The sequence below is a fragment of the Cyprinus carpio genome, chromosome A3 (genome assembly GCF_018340385.1).
Source record: "Cyprinus carpio isolate SPL01 chromosome A3, ASM1834038v1, whole genome shotgun sequence".
Lineage (NCBI taxonomy): Eukaryota > Metazoa > Chordata > Actinopteri > Cypriniformes > Cyprinidae > Cyprinus > Cyprinus carpio.
Window position 1 is genome coordinate 34,242,260 of NC_056574.1, and position 22,687 is coordinate 34,264,946.

The 22,687-nt window shown below is 38.3% G+C and overlaps 1 protein-coding gene across 4 annotated transcripts in view; it reads right to left on the reverse strand.

Moving 5' to 3' along the window:
• The window catches only part of LOC109103897 (cytohesin-1-like), a 58,695-nt gene that overhangs the window by 12,354 nt on the left and 23,654 nt on the right, over positions 1 to 22,687 (reverse strand). For 3 of the 4 annotated variants that reach the window (XM_042731290.1, XM_042731277.1, XM_042731283.1), the window contains exons 2-6: positions 8,114 to 8,196; positions 5,607 to 5,671; positions 3,884 to 3,950; positions 3,667 to 3,785; positions 206 to 286 (exon numbers count right to left, since the gene is read on the reverse strand). In XM_042731290.1, coding sequence (XP_042587224.1) covers positions 206 to 286; positions 3,667 to 3,785; positions 3,884 to 3,950; positions 5,607 to 5,671; positions 8,114 to 8,196 — 415 coding nt within the window. Of the gene's footprint in view, positions 1 to 205; positions 287 to 3,666; positions 3,786 to 3,883; positions 3,951 to 5,606; positions 5,672 to 8,113; positions 8,197 to 15,982; positions 16,761 to 22,687 lie in introns of those variants that run through there. The other variant, XM_042731295.1, reaches the window with a different exon arrangement.

The following is a 22,687-nucleotide window of genomic DNA, read 5'->3' on the forward strand; positions in this document are numbered from 1 at the left end:
ACATTCAAAGTGAGATGCGTCAGGATCAATCCACTAACCGATGAGTTTAAACTACATAAGAATCTTCTGGAAAAAGACACTGGTTATATTTACAATGAAATGCCAGTGTACTTATTTTTATACAGTAATTACAGAAATCATATACTAGTATTTTTCAAATATATTAAATATTTCAAACAACAGCTGCTTCTACAGTCAGTTTTACCTGAGAGCCTGAACCAGGTTCAAATCTGTGAACTCATGCAGCTCCACAAAAGCATGAAGGACTTGGATATTGAAGTCATCCCTGTTGAACAATTCGAATATGAGAGAAAATAGTAAATAAGCAGACACTTTCATCCAAAGCAACTTACAGTAAGCATATTGGAGCAACTTATTTACCACACTTACTGAAGCTTAAAGGAATAGTTCATAAATTAAAAAAAAAAATTTCTTTCGTTCATCATATTTATGTGCTCTCTGTATGTGCGTTGATAAAAACAGTAACACTTTTCTATAGGGAACAATTCTCACTATTAACTAGTTGCTTATTAGCATGCCTATTATTAACATACTGGATGTTTATTAGTACTTATAAAGAACATATTCTGCATAATCATATTCTAAATCCCTAATCCTACATCATACCTAAACTTAACAGCTATCTTACTAACTAATAATAAGCAGCAAATTAGGAGTCTATTGAGGCAAAAGTCATAGTTAATGGTTTGTTAAAAGCGAGAATCGGAACATAAAATAAAGTGTGACCATAAATATTTCTAAGTGATTAGAAAAACCTAAATTATTATTAAACATTATATATTAAAGAATTCTCTCTTCAAAAGATTTGGATTAAACTGCTTGATTCACATGGATTACTTTTACAATGTCCTTATGAACTTTTTGAAGCTTGAAAGTTTTGGTGTAATTGACTTTCAGTGAAGGGACAGAAATCGCTCAGGTTTCATTCAAAATATCTTCATTTGTGTTTCAAAAATAAACAGAAGTCTTACAGGTTTGGGACGACATGAGGGTGAGTAAATTACAGAATTTTCATTTTTGTGTTAACTATCCCTTTAAAGAACAGTTCAAAACCTGAATTACTTTATTTAATGGAACAAAAAAGGATAGATTTTGAATAACGTACTGACTGCTCTTTGACATGCAATGAGGATAAGAAAATTGGTCTTATGCTTTAAAATGATCTGTGGATCCAAATTCATAGTTCAGTCTCTTGCACAAGAGTTATTCTAGACAAAGTGGATGTGAGATCATTCAGCACTGCACCATTTTTCAAAACCTTGCCATTTAACCTCTACAAGCGGAGGATGTGATATCCCTCATGGGGCTGATGGCGATCTTGTCCTCTCTACACCCTTTCCCAGTGATCTGGTGACAGTGCACTCATGGAACAAAGCACTGCAGACCCCCTCCCTACCAGAGGAGAGATACCATCTCATCTGCTGTCTTACAGAGCAGTGCTCTCCATTTCCTGACTTTTTCAGCAGCCACACCCAGACTGAAGCAGAAGAGAAAACAAGGAAGTGGAGGGAATGAAATCCAAGATGACACAGAGAGAGAAAAAAAAATCTTTCACAGATGTAACCAAAGTGACGAGGTGCTACCCAGTGAACTAGAATAACACATTTAGTCCAGTTTGAGTCAACATTCCTTAAAAGAGTCTAATGCTAAGAGTCAGGATAAAAGGGTAATCAATGACAGATGCAGATGAGATTTACAGAGCAGAGCAGAGAATTTAGCGCAAAGACCAGTTGACAGATATTAGGCTAAACTAATGTTTCTACTGATGGTGCATTTAAAGGTGTAGAACCAATCAAATGCTACTTACAAGTTTAAAATTATTCTGCAATATGCATTTTGCTGTTTCTAACACAACAGGGCAATAAACCGATAACGAGAATTATCACAACATATTTTTCAATTATCAGCTCGGCTTGAATTCAGCGAAGAACAAAATGTCTTGGTGATTTAGTTCAAAGCCAGATGAATAGGTGCTGACGATCTCAACAGCACTAACAAACACAAACACTGTGCCTGAACAATCCCATTGGAAGGCTTTTCCATGGATTTACTGTAGTAACACTAACTGCACCATAGTATTGTGGCAAAAATATGGAATATACATATGGAATTTGATTAATGTAGATGTGCATTAAATGTATTAAAGGAGTAATGGTTGTTATTAAGCTATAGCATTTGTGCATTTGTATTTACACAAAGTATTTAGGACACTGTTTTTTTATACAATTACCATAGAAATCATATAGTTACATTTTAACATGGTAGTGAGGTGCTAGGTATGGTTTTACCTTTGGTTCTTATGATCTAACTGAGTGATACTATAGATGACCAATAGTTAATTTTAATGAAAGTAGAGCAGAGAAACATTTAAATTTTACGATATAAATGAGGTTTTTAAATGTTTTACATTGCACCATCAAAGCCAGGGAACACAAACCTGTTTCTCTATTGAGATCAAAAAAAAAAAAAAAAAAATTATATATATTATATCATATTATATTATATATATATATATATATATATATATATATATATATATATATATATATATATATATATATATATATATATATATATATATATATATATATATATATTTATTATTAACTGGTTTCTACTTCTCTCATTCAGAAGAAATCTATGGAAGCCTGTTTCCTCCACTAAATAATAAATAAAACAAGGTAATTGTGACTTTTTATTTCACAATTCTGACTTTTTTTCTCAGAATTGTGTGATATAAAGATTTTCTCGCAATTCTGACTTTATAGCTCGCAATTGTTATAAAGTCAGAAATGCAAGATATGAACTCTCAAAAAATGTCAGAATTGAGAGATAAAAAAAAAAAAAAAAAAAAAACGCAATTCCCTTGTTTTATTTTTTATTCAGTGGAGGAAACGGCTTCCATAGAAATCTGCCTTTAAACTTTAAAGAAATAAATATTTGACATGTATCATAATAACTATCGATATCGACTGATATAAAAAAAAATTTTTTTGGCCATATAGCCCAGCCTTAACAATGGGTAATCTAAATTTTATTGATTCAAATTTTATTTAGCTAGCATTTAAATACAGAATGCAAACACGCAACACCAAACCGGAGGAATGCAATCCCTTCTGAGACACTTTACGCTCACATTTACCACTGAAGGGCAAAATTTTGCATTGCATTTTCAATAGGAATCTGTCTAGTAATTTTGCGTAGGATGAAAACATTTTCCCACACAGATTTTTCATCATGAACTCCTCGTACTGGCCAACAGAATGCTGTTTGGGATGAAGCTGACTTGTGTCTGAACGGTGCTTTGTGTGCATCACTACATTACTGACAGTGGACACAATGGACATTTTAGCCAGTGAAATTTTGCTAATTTCAGCATCTTAAAGAATCAAAGATGGATAGACTGAAGCTACTTGTATCTTTTCAGTGAAACAAAATATGCAACATTATTCCTTATTGCACTTGTTGGTGCAATAGAATTATAATAATAATAATAATAATAATAATAATAATAATAATAATAATAATAATAATAATATCACTTTAACTACTGGTTTCTGTCTTTGTATTTTCTATTTAGAAGGCCTCAGTGTGAACGGTGCTTTATCTGACCCAATGGACATGCACTTATAACCACACAATCACCTCTCTCCCAGGTAGTCTCCTATTGCAGTCTTGTTAAGACCTTCACCCTTGTAGAGGAAGCGTGCAATGTCTTCACTGGTGTTCTTCAGAAGGTCATTTTCAATGAGGAACTGGATCCCCTACAAACACACATATATTCAAGGTGTTTAGCCTCTAAAATAAGACAAATGATACAGAATTCATGCAGTAAATATGGTTTAATAGTCTGCTTAATTACCTTTTTGGGGTCCATGTTGAATTTCTTGCGGCCCATTGCCACTTGTTTGTTCCTCTGCATGTTTTTCCTGCAGGGACAATAATGATTTTTATTTAGAAATTCCTGATGTTATAATGCTTTTTTTATGCCCTTTTACAAAAGATTTCAAAAGGTTTATTTGATATACACTTCCATCTACACGTGACCCTCTGACACTAGAACTCTCTATTCTATCTACTTGTTTTCTTTTTATTTATAAAAAATAAAAAAATAAAAAAAAACACGACCCTCTAACACTAGCGTCTTCTATTCTTTTTCTACTTATTTTCTTTTTAATTATTATAAAAATAAATAATAACTTGACCCTCTAACACTAGCTCTATCCATTCTATCTCTTTTCTATTTACTTTTTATTTATTATAAAAAAACAACAACAACAACAACAAAAAAACTTGCTATGTGTACTGCGTTAGACTAACCGGGACTTGTCACAACACTTATACTGTATATTGTTGCTCTTGTGTTGGTTTGATTGTTTCCATAGCCCTCATTTGGATAAAAGCACCTGCTTAATGATTAAATGTAAATGTAATGTAAATATACAGACATGCTGACATTGTCCGTAATGGATCCAAAAGTGAAACCAGTACTGCAGTGAATGGAGAAGTCTTGTGGAATCAAACTGGGATTGAGAATTGAAATTTGGTTCTTATTTTGAATCAGTTCCACTTTAAAATTTTTTTTAAAAAAGTACTGGAATCACTGACTGATAAGCCAGTTCTCTGGAAATACGCCAGTTCTCTGGAAATACGCCAGTTCTCCGACTGACAAGCCAGTTCTCCGACTGACAAGCCAGTTCTCCGACTGACAAGCCAGTTCTCCGACTGACAAGCCAGTTCTCTGGAAATAAGCCAGTTCTCTGACTGACAAGCCAGTTCTCTGACTGATAAGCCAGTTCTCTGACTGATAAGCCAGTTCTCTGACTGATAAGCCAGTTCTCTGACTGATAAGCCAGTTCTCTGACTGATAAGCCAGTTCTCTGACTGATAAGCCAGTTCTCTGACTGATAAGCCAGTTCTCTGACTGAGAAGCCAGTTCTCTGGAAATAAGCCAGTTCTCTGACTGAGAAGCCAGTTCTCTGGAAATAAGCCAGTTCTCTGACTGACAAGCCAGTTCTCTGGAAATAAGCCAGTTCTCTGGAAATAAGCCAGTTCTCTGGAAATAAGCCAGTTCTCTGACTGAGAAGCCAGTTCTCTGGAAATAAGCCAGTTCTCTGACTGAGAAGCCAGTTCTCTGGAAATAAGCCAGTTCTCTGACTGACAAGCCAGTTCTCTGGAAATAAGCCAGTTCTCTGGAAATAAGCCAGTTCTATGACTGACAAGCCAGTTCTCTGGAAATAAGCCAGTTCTCTGGAAATAAGCCAGTTCTCTGGAAATAAGCCAGTTCTCTGACTGATAAGCCAGTTCTCTGACTGATAAGCCAGTTCTCTGACTGATAAGCCAGTTCTCTGACTCATAAGCCAGTTCTCTGACTGATAAGCCAGTTCTCTGACTGATAAGCCAGTTCTCTGACTGATAAGCCAGTTCTCTGGGAATTCTCTACTGTGCCTCATTTGGTAGAATAGTAGCTTGTGTAGTTAGATGCTAAGATGCTAGTTAGATTGACTTCACGCATGACTCTCAAAGTGGCCACGTCAGTGGAAATGAAGTGCGTACGAGTAGTCTGTCAGGGAACGCCCACTCACCTCTCCTCTGTGGAACCCAGGTTCTCGATCTCACTTGTCACTTCGGCTATCTCATCTTTCAGACGCTGTGGTGAGAGGACATGAGATGGTTCAAATAAAACAAGACTCCAGAGATAATAACACCACACTACAGTGGTCAATAAATATGAGAAATGAAACAAAAATACATGCACATTGTGTTTGGAGTTGTGTCATGAGTGAAACAACACCAGTTACAGTAATCCTGAAACACAGTGTCCTAAAAAGGTCATTTTTCTGTCTTCGCCAAAAAAAGCAAAATTCAGCATGAAGCAACACAATCAGCCAATCAAAGTAGGCTTCTCCTACCTTATTGTTTAAGCATACAATTATCTGGAGCACATTTCATTGCGCATGATTAGAACACTGTGATCTACTAGAGGAGAGTACTGTGGCTGTCTCTGCATGTGTCCTGTCCCACCTCAATGAGGCCTGACATTAACAGCTCAAATCTCATTCCAGCGGATGAATCGTTTGCTCTAGTCTGCTCTGTTTGATATAAATGCCATTAAAGGAGGACAATTGGAGAATGGCCCCAGAGTAAAGACTAAAGACATCAAAATTGGATTATTTTACCATAGATTAATGGAGTTAGGATACAGGCCCAAGAGTTTAGTGACGGTCTGGAGCCAGACTGTTCCTGAGGTCACACAATGAAGAGTTTTCCCTCCTCATATTCATTTTTCCTGTTTAAACACCAACTGCACGGTGAAATTCACTCAAATGTTTGTTCTTGTCTGTTTATACAGAACGTCTAATAATAAAAAAAAAAAAATCACCAGCAAAGAAAAAGCTGTTTTTGTTTTCCCAGATCTTTTTCTTCCCAAATGAAAACAGAACCAGTTCTGTCAGAAGATCTTAAGGGGTTACTCCACCCCAAAATGAAAATTTTGTCATTAATCACTTACCCCCATGTCGTTCCGAACCTGTAAATGCTTCGTGATGCGGAGAGACACAGAGGAGATGAATTGTTGAATAAAGTTGTTATTTTTGTTTTCTTCACATACAAAGAGTATTCTTATCGCTTCATAAAATTCAGATTGAACCACTGATGGCAGATGGAGTATTCTGACGATATCTTTCATACTTTTCTGGACCTCGACAGTGCAATTTACTCGGCAATCAATGGGACAGTCACAAGCCTCCCGGTTTTCATCCAAAATACCTTAAATTGTGTTCAGAAGACAAACGAAGCTTTTATGGGTTTGGAACGACATGGGGGTAAGTGATTAATGACAACATTTTCATTTTGGGGTGAAGTATCCCTTTAACATGTAGAAATTCGGTTCAGAAAGTGCAGGGAAGTTTTTGTAAATTTGTTAGCTTGATGTAAACTATGGAAGCCGGTTTCCATCACTGAATAAGAAATAAAAAAGGTAATTGCAACTTTTTATCTCACAATTCTGACTTTTCTTCTCATAATTGAGTGATACAAACTCGCAATTGCGAGTTAAAAAGTCATAATTGTGAGATATAAACTCACAATTCTGAGAACATATAAGTCCCCCCCCCATATCACCCAATTCTGATTTATAACTCGCAATTGCGAGTTTATATCTCACAATTCTTAGAAAAAAGTCAAAATTGTGAGATAAAAAGTCGTAAAAACTTTTTTTTATTTATTTTTTTTATTCAGTGGCAGAAACAGGTTTCCATAGTAAACAGATTGGACTGCAGAAAATTATACAATCCCATGGAAAACTGAAGAAATTTTAACTGAGTATGTTCTATACTGGAGGTCAGTGCCATAATAGATTGAATCTATTTCATTGTGTCATAGAAGTAGAGCTGAAAGTGATCAGAGTTTAGCTCATGTATGAGTGTCCTTTCCTAAACATTTCCACCCTGTTCCCGTCAGCTTGAGTCATTTCCCCTTTGGACAAACTGTGTTCATAGTAAGTGACTTACTGATCAGATTCTACATCACTGCCACTTTTATACCACATCTATTTTTAGATTCCCTAAGTTCTTTATTACCAGCTATGAGATAAGATGAAATAATATAGCTAATTTTATAGCTTATTTTTTTTCAATCACCTTTAATGCAAAATGTGAGTTTTAAAAGAACACTTTCAAAATAAAATAGTAAGAGTAACACATGGAACACCAATCTGTGTTTCTTTTCTCTAACTTGCCATAAACGTGTCATTTTTGAGAGAATTTTGAAATTCCGAAATACCACAATATTGGTATTTCAAATGTCTTTCAATGCCATTTTGTTATCCATTTAGTTGCTAAAAGGGCATTGCTTGCTTCAGCAAATCTTTGATGTGTAAACCTTTAATAAAAGATCAGAAGATATTCAGCTAAACTGAGTGGAGGACAGATGCAGAGGCAACTCACAGTCTCTGAAACATTCAATGCTTCAGTAAGGAAGAAAAACAAACATTACTTTGAAAACAAAGAGCCTTCACCTCACATGCAGCTAAAACATCTGGCTCATATTGGAGCTGGAGTTGAATGAATGATTCACTCCAGTTCTTCATTACCTGAATATCGTCCAGCAGCTCCTGCTTTCGCCGGCGGATGTTTTCCAGCTCTTTCTGCTCCTCAGGCGTGAGGTCGTCAGGGACTGAGGACAAAGGAAAAACATGTTTTGTTTTTTTTGTTAGCCAAACAACTTGAAATGTTCTGAAAATGTCATAGTGCTAATATTACAAACTAACAGGGGTGATATGATAAAAGATTAGGTGAAAAAAAGGACCGTAAACAGAATAGAGACAGTATTTTACTCTCTAGCCAGACGCCACAGTCCTTTTACAAACTTTCATTCACCATGTCACATCTCACTCACAGCATCCTCCTGTCGCCATGGCAACCCATCACCATTTCAAACCCCATCTGTGAGGGTCCTGAAATCTCAGTGGTCCAAACCACTCATCTCACAGCTGATAACATTCTTAAATATTCATTTACACTTGAAACGAAATCATACAGTTGAGTTTTCCTACTGTAACACATAAACTTTAAAACTTCCATCACAGTCCACTAAGATAAGGCTATTTAATAAAACTAAACTGCAAAACTAATTATATCATAGTTATAAATCACAACCGTAAGCTAGTTAACATATGGTCACCCATATTATCACAAACTACTGAGTACTGAGCAGCTGACCCACCCGAATGAATCTGTGTTAAGTACAACAATACGTGGAGGTCAGTAAATGAGATGGAAAAAAGTGACCATGAAAAATTACCAAAGTTTTGGTGATTTTAGATCTTTTTTTTTTAATAATTGAATGCTACAATGTGTATAATATGGTGCTTAAAACTAGTTTTCTACATTAATTCAAATTACTGAGACAACAGAGACAAAACATATAAATTAATGGGAATTACTTATCAACACACTCTAAAAACCACACTGGAATTATGCCTATTTTCTCAAAATCAGAAGGAAAGTTTATGACCCTAAAAACACCATCACACCAATTATGTAGAAAAATACATAACATAACTACTGCACTAAATCAATGAAAGCTGATTTGAAAAGAAACTCTTAATTTAACAGTGTAAAAACCCTTTTAAGTTCTCTGAATCTGAAGGGAAAGATATGGTGAACCATTTCACATGCATCCTTCTGTAGGCTGGCTCCTGTACTGAGTCTGACACAGTTTGATGACGGAAAACCCCTTCAAAATCATACAAGTTACAAACACAGAGACATCAAAGTTCAGCTTTCTTCGACAATGTACAATGAAATGAGGTGAAGAGAGAGCTCAGTGTTCGCTTTTCTCAAAAAACCCACATGAGGAGCATGAATTCTCTGTAATGAATTCTCCCACAGGTTCTTTCCCTCCACTGCCTAAACATCTTATGGAGTTTTTTTCCTTGGTTCAGTCACCTCGGACTTGCTCACTAAGGGCTGTAAGATGTAAATGCATGATTTCCTGTAAAGATGTCTCCAAAAAAATTGATTGTATAAAGCGCTATGTAAATACAAATGACTTGACATTAATTAAGACAGACTTAACACAGCCTATCAAGCTTCCGCACAAAACTGATAATGATAAATGAGTCAGTCTTTAAATTTTTAGGGCAGCAGGATCAGATCAGGTCTCAAATGGAGTAATTTCAGTGCAACAGTCAGGCTGTTCATCAGAATCACCCACACATGCTTCAACATCCCACACACATGAACCCACACCCAGCTGAAGTGTCAAGAGTCACACACAAAACCAGTCATCTCTCTCTTTCTAACCCTATCCACTGTATTTTTCAATGCAGAAGTGAGACATTTTCTGTAAGTCAAGTCAAGTCAAGTCAAGTCTGCTTTATTGTCAATTCTTCCACATGTACAGTACATACATACAGAGAATCGAAATTGCGTTACTCTCAGACCCCCGGTGCATACAGATAACACTAACAGTAGAGCCTAAAAATCTAGATCAAATATAAAATATAAGATAAAACTATACAATAAGGGAATGTAAAAAAGACATAATAGAAAAAATAAAATAAAAATAAGGTTAAATAAAAGCAGCGCAAGGCACATGGCAGATAGAGTGCAAACCAGTGAACAAACAGTGCAGATAAAAAGATTTTTAGTGCATAAAAAAATATCTTATTCAGTCTGATTAAAAGTGACAAAGTGACAAAGGGCTCAGAGCAGTTATTTTATTAAACTGACTGATGAGGAGGTAGAATGATGTCAGATCCATGGTGAATGAGGTAGTGAGCAGACCACTGCTGCACAAAGTGACTGGTGCATGACATTCGTATGTTAGAGGGAGGGGGGGTGGAAGGACCTGGGGATGTGGGACCTGGGGGGGGGGGGGGGGTTCATAGTTCAGTGGTGCCTGAGGCAGAAGAGGGACGGGGGGGTAAGTTCGGGAGCGAGTTCAGCTTCCTGACAGCCTGATGGATGAAGCTGTCCTTCAGTCTGCTGGTCCTGGCCTGGAGACTCCGCAGTCTCCTCCCTGATGGGAGCAGACTGAAGAAGCTGTGTGACGGGTGAGTGGGATCACCTGCAATGCAGAGGGCTTTTCGAGTGAGACGGGTTCCATAAATGTCCTGGAGGGAGGGGAGAGAGACACCAATGATCTTCTCAGCTGCTCTCACTATGCGTTGCAGAGTCTTCCGGCAGGACGCGTTGCAGGCGCCATACCACACAGTGATGCAGCTGGTCAGAATGCTCTCGATGGTGCCTCTGTAGAAGGTGTACATGATGGGGGGTGGGGCTCTGGCTCTCCTCAGTTTGCGGAGGAAGTAGAGACGCTGTTGTGATTTCTTGGCCAGTGCTGCGGTGTTGTCGGTCCAGGAGAGGTCCCCTGTGATGTGCACACCCAGGAACTTGGTGCTGCTCACTCTCTCCACAGTCGCACCGTTGATGGTCAGAGGAACATGCTGAGTGTGCGCTCTCCTGAAGTCCACAACAATCTCCTTCGTCTTCTCCACGTTCAGAGAGAGATTGTTGTCACTGCACCACCCGGCCAGGCGGCTCACCTCGCTCCTGTAGTTTGTCTCATCTCTGTTGCTAATGAGACCCACCACAGTCGTGTCATCCGCAAACTTAATAAAGAGGTTGGAGTTGTGTGACGGTGTGCAGTCGTGGGTCAGCAGAGTGAAGAGGAGGGGCTCAGCACACATCCTTGGGGGGCCCCAGTGTTCAGTGTGATGGTGCTGGATGTGTTGCTGCCGACACGTACTGCCTGAGGTCTTCCAGTCAGAAAGTCCAACAGCCAGTTGCACAGCGAAGTGTTGAGCCCCAGCTCGACCAGTTTTGTGAATGAGCTGTTGAGGGATGATTGTGTTGAATGCTGAACTGAAGTCTATGAACAGCATTCTGACATATGAGTCTTTTTTTTCCTCTAGATGTGTGAGTGCTGAGTGGAGGGTAGTTGAGATGGCATCATCGGTCGACCGGTTGGGACCGATATGCAAACTGGAATGGGTCCAGGGAGGGGGGGAGGCCAGACTTGATGTGGTGCATGACTAGCCGTTCGAAGCTCTTCATGAGGATGGGAGTAAGTGCAACAGGACGGTAGTCATTGAAGCATGATGGAGATGGCTTCTTCGGGACTGGAATGATGGTGGTAGCTTTGAAGCATGTGGGAACAACAGCTTGACTAAGTGAGATGTTGAAAATGTCTGTGAAGACATCAGTGAGTTCTGCTGCACAGTCTCTCAGTACACGCCCAGGAATGTTGTCAGGACCCGGAGCTTTGCGTGCATTGATCCTGCTGAAGGATCTCCTCACGCTGTCTGGGGTCAGCATCATCACCTGGTCACTGGGAGGAGGTGGAGTCTTCTGTGCAGTGGAGCTGTTTTGTGCCTCAAAGCGAGCGAAGAAGGTGTTCAGCTCGTTCAGCAGAGAGATGTTGCTGTCACAGGTCCGCTGTGGGGGCTTGTAGTCCGTAATGGTCTGTATCCCCTGCCACAGGCTCCGAGTGTCTCTGCTGTCGCTGAATTGATGGGCTATCCTCCTGGAGTACTGTCTCTTAGCCTCTCTGATGCCGCGGGATAGGTTGGCCCTGGCTGTTCTCAGGCCCCCCTCGTCTCCAGCTCTGAAGGCAGCGTTCCGCGTCTCCAGGAGTCTGTAGACTTCCCCTGTCATCCACGGCTTCTGGTTGGCCCGGACAGTAATGGTTTTTGTGACTGTTACAATTAAAAGATTTCAATTGGTTAGCAACTATTGGTAAATGAACTAGATGAATAATCTTCTATATCTTATCTAGATTTTTCAAGCAGTAATTTGTGAATTTGGCAGTCAGTCAGGTCTTTAATTTTAAAAAATTGGTTTAAAAAGTATTTCTATGTTATGTATAAGTTGGCTGACTGAATAAATACTGATTTCATAAGCTTCATTTTAATCACCCTGACATTTTCAATATGTAAACAGCAACTATATTTATTTACCAGAAGAATTGTTGATACTGATTATTATATTTCATAAAATTAAATATTTATTGAACATTGGTGTATTTGGTATCATTGCATTTTTGTTGCCAATGTTTATTATATAACCAATTTTATTAAAATGCCAGATAAACATTGGTCTGTTTTAGGAAAATATGATGAAAAGACATTATGTCATAAAACAAGCCTAAAAGCATTCTCAATAGTGGCCTCAGATAGGAGCCCACTGTATATTCTCAGATGTGCTCTAAATAGTGATTGGGTATGAATATAAAACAAAAGGTTCATATTCCAAGGAAACCAAACAGTCTCCCACTAATAACAGAAAGTGAAGATTCAAAGAGCCAAAACCAGCATCTCTCAACTCACGTCTCACAAGCCTATGTTCTGGATTTGTGAAACAGTTGAGCTGATTTGATCAGGGTATTATCCAGAACATGCTCTTCTGCTTATTCATTGACCTCATTTATCATGGGCCTTTGCTGACATATTTAGTGAGCATGATCACATCCCTCCTCTGAGCCCTGTTGCTGAGAGCAGCAAGAGCTTTTATTGACCCGTTTCTGTAGTCCTTATTTAAGGCATGAAGTGTGAAGAGTGTTTTGCTCTGATTAGTCGCTAAAGCAGCTCTGCAGTTATTCAGAGTGAATGGAAGGGTGGAGCAGAGGCACCATAACACAGCAAAGAAAAAACACAATTACCAAGAGCCTCTTGACATAAACAAGCCCTTGAAGACCCAGCCAAATTTCCATGTTGTCAGAATTGGCACACATTTATTTCCCATCCAGAACCACTGGAGAACTCTCCTCTCAAAGTCAGGAAATTAATCCTGGAGGATCTCCTTTCTTGGATCTATCCCAATTTAGCATGTGCCTATGGGATCTTAAGGCACCACATGGAAAAAAAAATGTGTATACCATCTCTCCCATCAACAGCTCATGAGATTTGAACATAATATGTAATAAATGAGATGCGAAGAAATTACAAAAACATACATCCTCTCAAAGTGATCCTGAGCACTGGTTTAATTCCTGATCATCGTAGGAATATTTGACCTGCAGTAATGGAATTACATTGCTAAGGCAACATACAGCAGGATAAATGAAAGTAGATGCTGACAGATATTTGTCTCAGGGACTGGAGCAAGGACAGTGAAATTTGTTTCTGCAATTGGGTATGTTACATGTCCAATCCACATGGATCCAACCTGGGAGTGGTGTGCAGTGGTGACCAAAGCTCAGTTCCAGAAAGTATAAGGTTCCAGAAGGCAAAAAAGAACAGGACACAAGCTCTCAGTCCCTCAGCACTTAACTTTTGGAAGCACAAGTGAGACCATTCCTACAAGTGGGCAGTAAATCACTTTGAAAGAATGTGGTGAAGGACAGCACGGTGGCTCAGTGTTGTTTTACAACAAGAAGGTCCCTGGTTCGAATCCCTGCTGAGCCAGGACCTCTTTCTGTGTGGAGTTTGTGTTGGTTTTCTCTGGGTGCTCTGGGGTTTCCTCAAAGATATTTTAACCTTGTGATGGACAAGGTGCTTCCCTGTCTGCAGCCTGAGAGCATCCGTGCAATGTAGTACAAGCGGTTTGGAAAATGAATGGATGGAATAAATGGTAATTGGCTACTTGCTGGCTAAGTGAAATACTGAAGTGTTGGCTCATGGCTCACTCCTTGTGGGGACCAGAAACCTACCTTAAAGAGCTCAACCTTCACCACCACACCTCAACTTGCTCCATTGTTGTTAAACCGACCTTTGCATAGTCTCTGTATTCATCCATCATTATGTCCTTCTCTTGAAACAATCTTATCTCTCAAATACAGCTGATTCCCCGCATAGCGTCTTCAGTAGAAGAACTTCATGTCCAGATCAGAGGGTCACTACATACACACAAACCCAACATGTATCCAGTCCAGATGGTGGATCAGCACCTAGAGACAACCTCTACAGCCCTGAATATCAGCGGAGACCATGTCAATTAGATGAGCCCCTGAGACAGATCCTCTGTCAAGACCTCGTTGGCCATTGGCTCAAGATGATGAGAACCAGATGAGTCAATTACTGACGTGCATTTCAGCCTGGAACAAAACCACACCAGGCTGGTTTCATCTGGCCAGAGGAGAACTGGCCCCTCGACTGAGCCTGGTTTCTCCCAAGGTTTTTTTTTTTTCTCATTTCTGTCACCGATGTAGTTTTGGTTCCTTGCCACTGTCGCCTTTGGCTTGCTTAGTTGGAGACGCTTAATTTCTGCCAACATTGTTGACTTGACTGCACAGACACTATTGAAAGAGAACTGAACTGAGCTGGATGATGAAATCACTGAATCAACAATGAACTGACTTTAACTGATAAACTGATTGTTTTCTATTGTCCTCTTGCAATATCAGCACACGTTTTTCTGGTTTAACACTGTACAGCTGCTTTGACACAATCTGTATTGTATAAAGTGCTATATAAATAGGTGAAGGTGAGTGGACCTCTATCTGCCTGATTTGAAGTCTCTGTAAAGAGGCCACTGTCCTGCCAGCCAGTAAATATTAACTCATAAAACCTGTTCATCAGCCAAATAAAACGTCTCTGTTTCCGTACGTTTATTTGCAAATATGGTTTATTAGGTTTGTCTGAAAAAGAATTTCAACCCCTTCAAAATTGTACTATCGAGTCCAAACTGTGAAACACTTTTTTCCCTTGGTTTTACTTCCAAAAACATAACACAGCATGGCACTTGCAAAGGTACTGACACATTCCTGATCTCCAGTAGGGTGACCCTAAGAGACTGAAGTACTGAGAAACACATTCACTGCATGTATAGGGTCATTGTTCAAGGCACTGGACTCACTTTAATGGACCGGGGACCGGTTCTGACCTGCTGAAAAATACAGAGTCCAGCATTTCCAAGGGCTGCGTGGGACCGCTTGGCAGAAGAACACAGAAGCAGTGGGCAGATCATCGATCACTGAACTCTATAAAGCCATCAGTGCAACTATCCTCTGGATGAATGAGACAAAAACTTACTTCAAAGGGCTTTTCTGCCTGATTTTGGCAACAGTTGAGGATTGTTTCAGAAGTCACTTGAAAACTCACCTGCAATAATAAACATTCTCATAGAGCCTGGAATCAAATAACAGTGTATCACAGTATCCTCCAGTCAATCTTCTATTTTCTGTCCTTACATTCTACATCTGAACAAGTCAAATTAGTGCTTAAACAACTCCTCACAGACATGCAATAACGCTTCCTTATGGATGAAATGGAGCTGATGGTCAGCCAGTGTCTGCTAGACGCAGCAGGAATGGAACAGATGACTGTGATGAGAAGCCATGTGCCACTAACCTCACATGCTCAACAAACACTAATGACTGCAGAGTCCACAAATGATTCTTCTGCATGCAATCAAAACGCTCAATATGTAAGACAGTACATTTTACAGACACTTCCACGGCATACTTGAAGCATCACAGTCCAAAAACCTAGCCATTTAAAGTTTTAAAGCCAACTGACCTGATTCTACGATTTTTAGTGAAATCAATCTGTTGTTCTGATATCCGTCCACTTCTATTCATTCATCAAAACTCTCTCTTCTTCTTCATTTTCCAAATTAGCAGCACAGCGACAGATAATTTCAAACTAGACTACATATCCATGTAAGAAGTTGCAGCTGAGTGTTCAGTATGGCAGAGACAGACATTGGCTACAGCAAACCGAGAAACAGGAAGACACGTTCACATAATGCTGAAGTGAAGCCGGTCCTCTCCATCCCACACTCTGTCTGTCTCTCTCTCTCTCTTCTACCTCCTCCCTCAGACATCATGCCATCACAAACAAGGAAGCCCCATCTAGCGGTCATTCTCCGCTCTTTCTTACTCCTAATGTTCACCCCATTTTTTTCTAGATCACTGTCCACAGCAGGGATCCCGTTACTTGGCTCAAGTTATAACAGTATCAGCCAAAAGGGGAGAGAACAATGATTTTTTTTTTTTTTGTCTATCACAAATATTCAGCCTGATCCACATTATACTTTATTCTGTAAAAGAAACTCTGAGAAACACAAACTGACCAACCACAGTTTGCTTGATTTATGTGTATCATGCACTTGCTATTAAAGTCTATTTAATACTCAAATATTTTACAAAGCTGCATTAACTTCGAGACACATTATCTTGGTGTGTGGTGCTTGTGTTCATGTGACTACGGCAAGCAGAGGAGGAAATGTCATCAGTCTCACTCAGGCCAATGAGTCACATTCAAGTCACTACTGCACTCACACACAGCTTATAACTATAACTATAATAGATCTAAATGGAACAATCAAAGTACTTTTACAGTAAAATAGCTTTGAATAACATTTTTTTTTTTTCGTTTTAATTTTTCTGGAATCATTTTCAATGGTTTAATTACATTTTATTAACCAAAAAGCATGTCTAATTAATTAAAATCATGAAACTAATGCAATTTAACTTTTTTTTTCCCCCTGTCTAATTATCTGAATGCATAAAAACAATTTAATTTATTAAACTTTATATTTACAATAGATTTCTGGATTTTTTTTTTTCTCAGAAATTCTGGGTGGTGTATTTTTTTTTCTGGTAAATAAAGGCATAAAGGCATAAAACATTAATTTAATTTGTCTTTTAATTAATAGAGATCTATGCGATGCCAGCCGAGGAATAAGGGTCTTATTCATATACTTTTAACCACAAATGCACATTTTGCACTAGCTCTGCGATGCACGTCCACAAATTCCCACATTACGTAATCCCGTTGGAAAGGTCACACGCGGTTAGCTCTTTGTCAGTGTACTCCAGGTTCAAAAAGATAGGGTATAGGGCAGGGATCTCCAACCCTGCTCCTGGAGAGCTACCATCCTGCAGACTTCAGTTCCAACCCTGCTCCAACACACCTGTCTGTTATTATCAAGTAGCTGTGAACACCTTGATTAACTGGTTCAGGTGTGTTTGATTGGGGTTGGAGCTGAAATCTGTAGGACGGTAGCTCTCCAGGAGCAGGGTTGGAAACCACTGGTATAGGGCGAAAAACTCCATCTCATTTTAAAATCGTCCATCATCGTTGTTTTTTTTTTTTTTTGTAAGGGGCATTTAACTTTTTTTGCACATTCGCTTTATAAATCCTCGGCTGGAAATATTTTGAGCCCTTTGAAGCTGCACTGAAACAATTTGGACCTTCAACCCATTGAGCACCACTGTCCATTACATGGAGAAAAATCCTGGAATGTTTTCCTCAAAAACCTTAATTTCTTTGCGACTGAAGAAAGAAAGACATGAACATCTTGGATGATAAGGGGCTGAGTAAATGATCAGGATATTTTTATTCTGGAAGTGAACTAATCCTGTAATAACAGAATGATCAACATGACAGCTCATGGCAGCCCTGAGATCATCTTTTAAATGCGTTTTCCTGGAATCCGCCAGCTTCAGTGTGTCCTGAGATGGTCTTAAATCAGTGGTGGGCAGAACTCTAAAGAGATGACACATTTTTGTGTCATGCACACTCTTTCAATATCAAACGACTCGCAAGCGCGAGTGAAAACCAGGAAACCAATGCAGCAGGCCTAAGCCAAAAATAACACGAACAACAAAAACAGGCTGTTTCAAGCTCTGTATGTGGAATGCAGACTGATTTATTTTAATCACTGGCCTAGCTAAACAATCATGAGGCACCGGAGGATTTTGCTGCAGATCTGATGTGTGATCTGTGAGGAGGAGCCCAGAGCAGACGGGCCGCTGTGCTGAGCAAACATCCTGAAGCTCTGCAGAGTAAACATCCTGCCGTTCATGTGAACAAATGAAAGCGTACAGGAGAAATCTCACGAGTAAACACACATATATATGACTATAGACTGTGCACGAGACAGCGATTCTCACAAACCAAGTTACCAGTAGTGACAAACTTTTCTAAATATTAAAGAGTTTCATTTAAATTTAAAGGCATAGTTATATACCCATAAATGAAAAGTATGTCAAACAGAATGTCAATGTTGTGAGTTTGCAGTGGCTTCCATGTCCGCAACCACTTTCACTGCATGAAGAAAAGCAGCACGAACATTCAGGCCAAAGAGAATCAGTTAAAGTGAACCAGTGCGGTTCAGGTCTGGCTTTTGTGCAGGCCAGTTAAACTGGTAATGCAGCACCTGCACCACTGAACAAAACCGTTAAACCACTGTCTGACAGAATACCAAACTGATTTCTATACCCAAACAAACCCATTTAACAAAAAACACAATCTGGAAGTTTTAGAGGGCTAAAGAGCACTGCTATTACATGCATCATAATCACAGACAATGGCAGCTTAAATCTGAAATGCATACATTTTAACCTTCATGGACAATTAAAAGGTCTCTCTGATCTGCTTATGAAGAAATATTGAATCGTGTGCTACAGCGCACATTCTATCAGTTCTCAATATGCATTCACATCAAATGTTAACTCAGCGGTGGAGTTACACTCACGGCACACTGCACTTATTCGCAAACATGAATGGTTGAAATTATACGTGCTTTAAAGCCTTGCCGGTTAAACACTTCATTCATGTGCTGTTGTGACAAACGCTTTTCCTGAGCGCTCTCATGTTGTCCCAAACTTGTGTTCATTCATTGTGCTGAACACAAAAGAAGATTTTTTTTTTTTTTGAAGAATGTGGGTAACCAAACAGTTGCTGGTCACCACTGACTTTGACAGTCTGAAAAAAAAAATACTATGAAAGTCACTGGTGACCAGCAACTATTTGGTTACCCACATCCTTCATAACGTTCATGTTCAACAGAAGAAAGAAACTCATTCAGGTTCAAAACAACTTGAGAGTGAGTAGATGATGACAGAATTTTTATTCTTGGATGAATTAGGCTATTCTTTTATTGTTAAAAAAAAATCAACAAAACACAAAGAGACAAATCACTCACTGCTCTTGATTGAAGAACTTTAATACAGTTGCTTTAATAAGAATCAATGTATAATTTAATTTATACAGTGAAGTGTAGCTACATAGTGGCTGTTTCTCAATATCCGTTCTTTAGCGATCTTGCGTCCTTGTGTTCTCGCTATACGTCATCATTAACCGTCGAAGTTCAATTCCAATCCTCAAGAACGCAAGTACAGAGGACGCATGGAAGTGCCCGGATGTGTTCTTGATATCGAGGATGCATCGAGTGCAGACTTGAGAGAACCGAGCCGTTAGAAATCACAGAAGACGCTGTGCGCGGCCGGTATACGGAAGCCTGTAAACTTTAAACTCGCTCTCGCAAATGCTTGACGGCTCTTAAAAATAAAAATTTATCGTTTTGTTTTACTTAATTTTAATAAAGATATGAGACCTGGAGAAAGTCTGCAGTATTTTTTATTGGCACAATAAAATGAATCTTAACATAGTCATATAAACAAATAACACTGTAAAACAAAACGTTATACAATTATATAAATAATATCTATAATAGTATAAATGTTTTAATAAGTTATGAACTTCGTTTGTAATGTTATGTTATATTTATGGTTCATTGGCCGCTGCTTATGCTGTGATTATGCGGTCCGTTAAGCAAGAACGCAGCACATCTCAATACTCGTAATGGTGTGTTCTCGCGTCCTTCCGAGTTCGTTCTTCCAAGGAAGCTTAGCAAGACCGGTCTCCACGAGAACGCAAGTCCGTTCTTTGCGTTCTTGGAATTGAGAAACAGTGAGTGTTTCATTTTTACATTAGTTCATTTCTTGAATGCTAAATACACCTACCGTACCTTAAATATAAAGCACTGTTTGTTTTATTTGTATATAATGTGCATTTGTAATGTGTATCTTTGTTTTTATATTTTAATAAAGATAAAAGAATGACATAGATTTGTATCTTCACCCATTTTGAAGCAAAATTTTTTTTGGCCTAAATGTCTGCCAATCTTTTTTATTTAATATTTTGTTACCTTTTAAGGTTTTTTTTTTTTTTTTTTTTTTTTTTTTTTAATAGCAAAATTAGTTTGGCTGTACTGCTCAGACATCTTGCAAAATAGTAAAACCAACATGACAAAGAATCATGAAAATAAAATAAAAAACCATGTGATTGCCTATTTTTGCCATATCCACCAGCTGTAATTACAAGTGTCATTTCTGTGAGTGAACTATGCGTGATGTAAAAGAGATGTTTTGTTTTACTTGTGCAATGCCCTCAGACTTCTACCATAAGTGCTTTATTGCAAACACAATATTTGCTGGAATTTATGAACTGAAGAATGAATGGTTGAAATAACTTTCTGTGATAGTCAATAGCATATCACAGATGCTGTCCATAAAGCTTAAATGTGCCACTAAAAACATCTATATATTGATGGTTACAACACAGACACAGTGTCAACATCCCACATGAAAGGAAGTCACGTGACCACAGCGGTCACATAGATAATCAACAGTGCACAGACAGGAAACTGAGCAGAGAAGAAAAAAAATCATTACCATCCCATTTTACACTGCAGCTCAACTAACTCAAGCCAAATGATAATAATATTAATCTGCACTGCATTTCCCATGATCCCACGCACCACGTTTTAAAGGGCAGTGAGATGAAGGCTTCTTCCTGCCAGGGTTCAGTTTTAAGGTGTCATTTCCTGTCAAGTCTCTTTCTCAAGTGGCAGTTTAGACAGCCTACACCCTTACTATGGAAAAGAGCACTAGTAACCACACTTACTTTCAACACCCAGCCAAGTAGAAACGTGTAATTACAAGTATAAAAATTCATGGAAATATTTTATTCACTCTTGGAATCTAAAAAAAATCTGGATATATGATAACTTATGATCTGTTAACCAATATATTTCAAATATCACCACCAATCAATATTTCATGTACATTTGTTTATTTATTTGGAAAGTAGTTACAGTGAGTCCTGATATGAAGTGGAGTTGCATATATATATATATATATATATATATATATATATATATATATATATATATATATATATATATATATATATATATATATATTCATTTAGCAGTAATTATAATTATAGAACAGTAATAATTGCTCGCAATGATATATTAGTAATTACCCTACGTGCTTTGGAATCAAACGTAATTTTATGAAAGCTTAAAAAACTGAAAACTTCCATGTTTATAAGTTTACAAACATTTGATATAGTTTTGAAGGCTCTATTCTGTTGAAATCTTTGAAATGTGAGACACTTTGAAGCAAGTAAACAAGAAACTAGGGATGCACCGAAATGAAAATTCTTGGCTGAAGCAGAACAAAATGAAACAGTGGGCTGAAGGCCGAATACCAAACACGTTTTTTCACATTTTTCCCCCATGTAGGCCTATTCTGACAATTTTTTTTTTTTTTTACCAAGAAAAATGTGCTTTTTACTGTTTTGTCCTGCTTTTCAAATAAAAAAATCAATTACAAAACAACAATTTAAAAATATTTACTTAACACATTATACCAACAAAACACTTAAAATTAATAAGTAAAATAATATTTATTTTTGGGCCATTTTTGAGACTTGAATCAGACATGTATTTACTGTACAAATAAAGGCAGCCTTGCTGAGCAGAACAGACTTCTTTTAAAACATTAGAATATATTACAGATCCCAATTTGAACACTATGTGTGAATGTTATAATAAATGTATTAACAGAGCTGTTGTAGGGTAATTATTATAATCATTATTATTGTCTTAGTTTTTAATTTTATTTTACAGAACTACAGTAAAATTACAACACTATCGTTTATGAATGTTGATGGAGTTGTTGTTTCTTTTCGGCTTTTATTTTGGCAGAAACATGCAGGAAGATCTCAGTGCTTCTTTTTGTTGACAACAGCATGCAGATTTATAAATCATTCTGATTACGAATTTGGGAAGCTGTTTATCGCACATATCACACGGTCACATGCCTTTAAAAATTCACAAAACCGTTACTGAGCAACTGACAAGTAACAAATTCAGCACAGCTTTTCCTCGCGCTTTGGACTCTGAACCATAGACTGAATAAAAACATGGACGTAGTGTCCGTGACGTCACCCGTAGGCTTCCGAAGAGCGTTTTTGAAGCTCAAAATAGGTGGAGCAGGCCGTCGCCATCTTGGCAGCACGTCCCGAATAATCGAAAATGGGCAAAGAGGCGGGAGCTGGTTGCTGAAGCCATGCCCACCTAACTCGACAGCAGTATCAGCAGCAGTAATCCACCTGTCACTCAAGTGGCCACGCCCTTAATTA